The sequence below is a fragment of the Aphanomyces astaci genome, assembly GCF_000520075.1.
Source record: "Aphanomyces astaci strain APO3 unplaced genomic scaffold supercont1.269, whole genome shotgun sequence".
Classification (NCBI taxonomy): domain Eukaryota; phylum Oomycota; class Saprolegniomycetes; order Saprolegniales; family Verrucalvaceae; genus Aphanomyces; species Aphanomyces astaci.
In genome coordinates, this window is record NW_009798532.1 from 930 (window position 1) to 8,074 (window position 7,145).

General features: G+C 50.7%; 2 protein-coding genes across 2 annotated transcripts; both read right to left on the bottom strand.

Moving 5' to 3' along the window:
• Positions 1 to 244: 244 nt before the first annotated feature.
• Positions 245 to 4,007, bottom strand: H257_18924 (hypothetical protein; the record flags this gene model as incomplete). Its single annotated transcript, XM_009848071.1, has 6 exons — positions 245 to 1,367; positions 1,428 to 1,685; positions 1,744 to 2,283; positions 2,335 to 2,792; positions 2,837 to 3,709; positions 3,750 to 4,007. 6 exons carry the CDS (start codon positions 4,005 to 4,007, stop codon positions 245 to 247), a joined length of 3,510 nt encoding a protein of 1,169 aa, XP_009846373.1.
• Positions 4,008 to 4,637: 630 nt separating this feature from the next.
• On the bottom strand, positions 4,638 to 6,169 carry H257_18925 (hypothetical protein; the record flags this gene model as incomplete). Its single annotated transcript, XM_009848072.1, has 4 exons — positions 4,638 to 4,717; positions 4,922 to 5,135; positions 5,194 to 5,652; positions 5,708 to 6,169. The coding sequence occupies 4 exons, from the start codon at positions 6,167 to 6,169 to the stop codon at positions 4,638 to 4,640; spliced, it is 1,215 nt and encodes a 404-aa protein (XP_009846374.1).
• Positions 6,170 to 7,145: the final 976 nt, after the last annotated feature.

Genomic DNA, 7,145 nt, shown 5'->3' on the forward strand with positions numbered 1-7,145 from the left:
AGGTCATAAGTATTACAAGGAATATTGTAACATGAACTTTGACTGGTACCATAGTCAAGGAGTAAGCGTAAGCGTTCGGCGCGATAGCTCAAGTAGTAAAACGTGTTGGGCGTCTTGTGTTAGCCCCGGGTTCGATACCCGGGCGCGTTGGACTTTTTTCCAAAAAATAAAATCGCTTTGAAAATATCCTAATATTCGTATACAATACATTCGAAGTACAAATAAAGTGTAGTATTCAATTACGTCACTCGTGATATTCGTCCTTCTTTGGGCGTCTACACTTCCAGATATCGTGAAAGTATGCACAGCATGTGAGACCACCCAATAGAGCCCGCGGCTTCATGCAGAGAAAAACTGGACGACCATGCGTGTTCTTCTCTGAGCATTGCTTGCAGTACGTCGTGGTCTGCCGCGTTCGATCCAACTTGCCCATGGACTTCAGCCACGCGCACACAAAGCAGCTTCGGGCGTTCATCTTGTTCCCGCTTCGAATTTCCTCGGTGTGCACCATGATGTGCTCGGACTTGGGAACATACACTGGCGCCACTGTGAATGCTGATGCCGGAATTCGTGGGTCTGAGTCGTCCAGTACGTCTTCGTTGCTCAGTTCGTCTCCATCGGCCGGATTGTCGTCGTCGTCGAAGTCCATGTGTCCCATGGCACACAATTGTTGGGAGAGGAGTCGGCGGAAGGCTGAGTGTGTCATCGGAGTCTTTCCTTGGGCCTTGGTGACTTCCCTGTGGATGATGTACATGTTCACAAGACCTACGTCAATGAGTCCGAGGGCGACGCCCTTGTAGTATTTCTTGAAGCGCAAAGTGCCTTGTAGTGGGTAACGCTGTAAACGAATTTGGTCGTGAACGTCCGCACCGTTCATTGTCTCGTTGTACGTCTGCACAAACGTTGGGCACGGGACTTGCATGGATTCCGGCCCACGCTTGGACCGACGAAGGACAGTTGTTGGCTTCGTTGACGCTCCTGAGGCAAGGAAGTAGACATTCCCATTGTCACGCCACGCCAATGCTGCGATGGGAGTGTCGTCCCGGGTTGAGGCCACGCTGTACGCTCCACGGTCGACGCGAGCCTTCGGTGGCCAAACGATTCCCAAGGGGAAACCCAGGCGCGTTGGACAACATGTGCCGATGCAGTAGAAGTTGTTCTCCAACAACGTCCGCACAAGGGTGTACGAAGTGTACTCCCTGTCGCAGATGATGTACCTCTTCTTGTTGGGGTCGGCTGTGGTGTGATAGCGGCCGTCGAAAAGTGCCTTCAGGTTCCGGTACACAGCCGCTGCGCCGGTGTCGTTGTTCTCGGACGGTGGGATGGAATCTGGCCCGCGCATTTTCTTCCCACAGAAGATTTCAAACCTAAAGTTCGTCAAAGTCGTATGAATACGTCTCATTGTGTCCAGTACGTCCAAGACGTACCGTGCGCAAAATGCGGTTGTACCACAGCACACCATGAATAGCTTCGTCCCAAACTTATGGGGCTTGTCTTTGAAGTACATGAGGTACGAGTGCATAGAAGCACGACCGGGAATGACGGCTTCGTCAAAACTGACGTAGCGGCCCAACGAAAACGCAGACGCCGACGTTTTCTGAAGGACATCCGAAATGGAACGGACCTTCCAAGCGCGGTCGGTCTTTGCGCGCGGATCGAGGTTATTTGTGAAGTGCAGAAACCTACTCTTCAAATTATGAGTACATCCAGATCAATGATACGTCAGGAACAGCTGTTACGTACCGACAAATGTCGACAAACCTGTTTCGTCCCATGATGTTTCCGAATGTGCCAGGAGGTTCGAGGCCTTTGCAGTACTCCTCTCGACGCCAGTGGTCTTTGACCCCAGACTTGATAGGCATGATGCATCGAAATACGAGCATTGCAATAAGTTGCACTACCTCCAGCGGACGTACGTCTTGGAACCTGTTGGCCTTGCGCCGGTAAGTCTCGTGTTGCTGGGCGGAGTAACTTCTTTCGTGACGGAACAGTCGTGATTGACGGGTTTGCATCTCGTAGTTCGTCGTTTCACGAGCCACATGGCGCCAGAACCACTTGGGGAAGAAGAAAAAGAATAACCCAATGGGGCTGTGCGCGTAGGGCACAACTGCAGGCGTAGGACCCCACACCTCCGTGTCGTTGTCAAATGCGTCTTGTGCGACTCCGACGTACGAGTCGTCGGTGACACACTCCCAGCCAGTTTCGGACAAACGGTGCAAGGTATCAATTCGCGCAGCCCCAGACAGACGCTCCTCCCAACAACCCTTGAAGTGGTCGGACGTTCTATGATTCAAGTAAGGTATCGTACTTCGTAGACATTTCGTAGGCACTCACCGCGACAAGTCTTCTACGTCTGTGCCATCAACGTCGTACTCTTCCATGTCATTGCCAAGTCTGGGCATGGTCGACTCGTCCTCGTACACGTCGTCGAAGGGGACGTCGTTACCTTCCTCGTCGTAGTGGCCTTCGTCTCCTGAGTCTAGGCCGTCGTCGATCTCCTCTGGTCGGCTGTCGTGCTCGTCGTCGCTTCTTCGAAGATCGCTGTCTCCATCCTTGTCGCTTGCTTCGACATCGTGGTTGGCAGTCGTCTTGGCCCTCTTTGCGGGGGGTCGAACCTTGGACTCCGAACTCGATGCGTCGGAGTCCTGCTCCAAACGTTGAAGGAATGAGGTGCCATGAGACACACGCGCTTTTCCAGCATGGCTTGGTCGCAGCATGGACTTGGGAGGAAAGCCCCGAGGTTCCAATTGCACGCGGGCGGTTTCGGGACGAATGCTGACTTGCAAGTCAGGCTACACAAAGAACTGTTCAGACATGAAGAAGAATACCACCGTACGGTAGTGTTCGTGAGAGACGTAGGAGGCATGGAGTTGCGTATTGCGGCGCGGCGTTTCTTTGCGTCCTGCGTGGCTTCCTTTGCAGCGTCTCGAACCACCTTTTCCTCCAGCCGCTTCTTCTTTGCTTCTTCCTTCTCGGCCCTACCCGCCAGCCGCTTCTTCTTTGCTTCTTCCTTCTCGGCTTCACGCTGCTTCTTGCCTTGTTGCTTTTCCCACATTTTGGAACCCTCCTTGTAAGTACGCGTTTTGCTTGGCTTCCCAGATTCAGCTTGATTTCCAGACACAGAATCCGTCTGAGACGCATTGTTCGTCGAGAACATGTTCCCGTCATTCGGGATGGGACCTTGGGGCGCAGTCGTCGCTTGGGGTGCTGTCGTCTCTTGGGGCACAGTCTTCGCTTGCAGCGTACTTTGCGTCGGAGACGTATCTTGCGCGTGGGGTGTATTTTGTGCGGCGAGTTGTTCGAGATAGTCATCTGGTGGAGTTGGGGGCAAGCAGAGATCACTGAGTGTGCGCTTCGGAGTTTGAAGCACTTCCTGTTTCACGTAGAGTTGTGGATTTTCCCACCAAATCGTCGCATCCGACCGCATAGAGGTTTTCGGCAAGGGAGAATCGCCCGTCAAGTCGACCACTTCAGCAGGCTGCGAGGGAATGTTCACAGGTTTCGGGCCACCGACACCACCGTAGCATGCCACGCTGCAATATCGCAAGGAAGCCTCCTCAGGATCTGGCGCGATATCGTTGGAACAAATGTGGTGCACGGGCTTGCCACACACAGAACACGGATCTGTCGCTAGCGACGTGTCCAAGTCACATCCGGTAGCGACGCATACATATCGCTTCTCTTCTTCCGGGTCGGACTGAACGCTTTCCTACGCCACTGTGAGATATGGCGTTCACGGTTTGGCTCACCGTTGATGCGTCCCTAGTTCCTGGTGGTCGCTTCTCTTCTTCCGCGTCGATCCAAAACGGAGACGTCTTGTCCAGGACTCGATTCGTTTTCGCCCACTCAACAACGTTGCTTTCGCCACGAAGGGTGACATTGCAGGAGTAGTAGATCCAGTCGTTGCTTAAGTCACCACGCGTCGGTCGCTTGCTCTTCCATGCGTGGGGCGGTGCCTTGAGAACCTTCCAGACCTTGGCGAACGTGTACTTCTCACTGCGTCGCATAGCAATTTGAGATATGTGCCCGTTGGAATTTGAGTTTTCAAATTGAAGAATTCTAATTGGCTGTCCCGAGAAAACTTCGATTCATCCAAGTGGACAACGCTGTCCGTATCCACCAAAATTCCGTCTCTCTGGATTAGTACGACTATGACGCACCCAGAAACCATTCCTTCAACAAATAGAACCAGAAAGGGCAATATTCACCCCTCCTCAAGCATATCCCCACTTATCTCCCGCGTTTTAGGAGGGAGTCGTATATTGATTAAAGTATACCCTATAATCAGCGACACACACTCCCCAATACGTCTTAGGCGTAATATACGTCTAAGACGTACAGCGGTCTTAGGGGAGTTAAATTAGAGACTTTTAATGAAACATTGCTGTAACGTTACAATGATGTACTTCACAAAAATCCATGTTCATCATGAAACATTATTGACGAATGACCTTGGGAATGCACGCTGCAAGCTTTCGAGAAAAATTAGGCAACGATGTAACACTGCACCATACAATCGTCATGTACTACGGTACTACCTCTGTCCAATAATAAGTGTTCGTATTTCACAAACCCAATTTCCAAGAAAGAATGTTCGTTTTTCATATTTGGATTTTTACAAACCACAAGTTACTCTCCTATTCAGACAATTGAACCAAGCCAAGCGCAGCGACAATGTCGTCATGAACCTCGGTGCCGTTGTATATGGTCAATGCCTCTATCTGTGTGCATATTACACCCATTTCCATACTCTCTTGAACCTCCTGGTCTAGTTTCTGCATGTGAGCAGCATAATCTACACGACTTAAGTATGCACAACCAACACTCCACGCGTTTCTTTCACAGGAAACCATTTCTGGTAGCCTCCCGCGAGCAAGCAACACGTCCTTTTTCATATGCGGGATTTTATAGTCATTCCCACCGGTGTCGAGAATAATCTCCTGGAGGCATCTCTGCAAGGTGAGAAAGTTCTTGGTGAGGGTTGTCGTGCTGACCGCCGCCCAGGCCGCGTCCGTCGCTGCCACAATCTCTTCAAGGCTGCTGGAATTCTTCTCAACTTGGAGCGTCTGAATGGCACGGAAGAAGCCAAGGTCCAGGACGTTCAAATCCGGTGAGTTTGGGGGTTGAAAAACCACCTCCATGTCCCACCCCATTGCCTTGCAAGCGGGCGATGGCAGAGTCACTCGGCGGTACGTGTGGACGCGCGTTGTCCTGTTGAATCTTGACGCGCTTGGTCTCACCACTTGGCCACTTGGATCGGATTGCAGGGATGACGTTGTCGATAATCATGGCCTTGTAGGTGTCGCGAGTGACGTTGACAGTCTTCATGACAGGCGTTCCTGCATCACGGCGACAGCTGCGCCGTTGCGCCGGCACGATCTCGGTGAAGTGCCACGTGCCGATCTTGCCATCGAACCATTCACCTTTCGCTTGGTCCCAGCGTGGGCGAGCGACCGCTGACAGGAACATGACCTTGAGCAGGTGACGCTTCGACTTACACGATCGTTGCTTGATCTTCTCACCAGGCGCGCCGTAAATCTTCTTCTGGAGCCGCGTCATGAAAAACCATTTTTCGTCAACATGAACAGTGTGGTACATGAGGTCAAAATACTTCGCGCCGTCGATATCCGTCACGTGCTTGATGGCCCAATTCTGCCGGCAGACCTTGTTGGATTCTGTGAGGGAGGGTGTCAGCACGCTGGAGTACTTCGCAATGACGCCATGCTTGAAGTAGACATGGAGGGTTGACTTGGGGATGTTGAGCGCGTAGGCAATAGAGCGGAAGCAATTGCGCCGCGACTGCGGCTTGAATCCGCTCGGGTATGTCGGTGTACATTCGTTTACGCCCGCTTTGGCCCTTCTTCCGCTGGTGGACGCTGGCACAGATTGTCTTGCTCCCAGACAGGTCTACAGATGCACGCCGCCAGATGCGCCGCACAGTCGTCGGGGTGCAGTCGAACAGCTTGCCCATGTCTTCGGCAACGCCCTTGGGTAGCTTGCCGCTCGAAGTGCACCGGTCAAGAGGTGCTGGACCAGGTTGTTGCACTCTCCGTCCGTGACATTCTTCTTGTGTTGGCCCTTCCGCATGTTGCGAAATGAATGGACAAAGGGGGCTGAAGGAGCTAGTTTTGAAAGCCAAACCTCCGCGCTGGTCTTGGCGGGAAGGCATTGCCGGATATCACTGTCGTATTTATCCGGATTTGTGTGGGTCGCTACTAAGGATTACATAATCTAAGCACAGACAATCTTGATGTTTGTATACATTTTGTTTCGTTTGTTTGGAGGTTTCGATTTAAGTTTAACATGCTCATATTATGCTATTCGGATAGCCCACACTTTCCTTGTTCTTCGGATAGCTATACTTTATCCTAATTCAGATTGGCTGGAGAAATATCTGGACTTTTCGAAATACGAACACTTATTATTGGACAGAGGTAGTAGTATTTTCGACATCAATGTTGACTGCAAGCATCCATGTCATCACCACAACCTTGCCTACGTATAAGGGCATCCCCAATAGGACGACGGTATAATCGGACTGTATTTTGACGTTTGCTGTCACTGTAACTTTGGCTATTTTGCATCAACGGTGAAAGAAAACGGCAAAAAATCCGCTTAACAGGCTCGTCCGGTTATTGTGACTCGGCTGATGGAACAACGACAGTGACTGCGGCGACGACACGATATAGACAACAAATGGGTCCCAAAGGGCATCTCCACCGCGGCGACAGTATATTTGGCACTAACGTAAAAAACCAGTAAATTGTCCGATATCAGAGAATGGCCCGACACACTTTTCATGACCAATTTTATTTACTGTTAATTGCATACTACGTAGTACTTCGAAGTACGAAGTCTAATCTCTAGTAAATATGTTACAGATCGACAATAGAATTACATATCCCACTAATTCGAAGTATAGGGATTCAAGGCTAAAGTAGGACCATTAACTGGTATCCTCAAATTTCACAATTTTGACTTTGACGAGCAAAAACTTGGTAAAGCACACATCAAATTCTTTAACGCTTGACAGCATAAAATGTAGAGCGTTCAATCGTCTTTCACGTCATGATTGGAAGACGTCCAATTCGTCGTAGTTGTTGAGAAATCGAAAAATAGCCAAGGGGTCGATTTTCGGGCATATA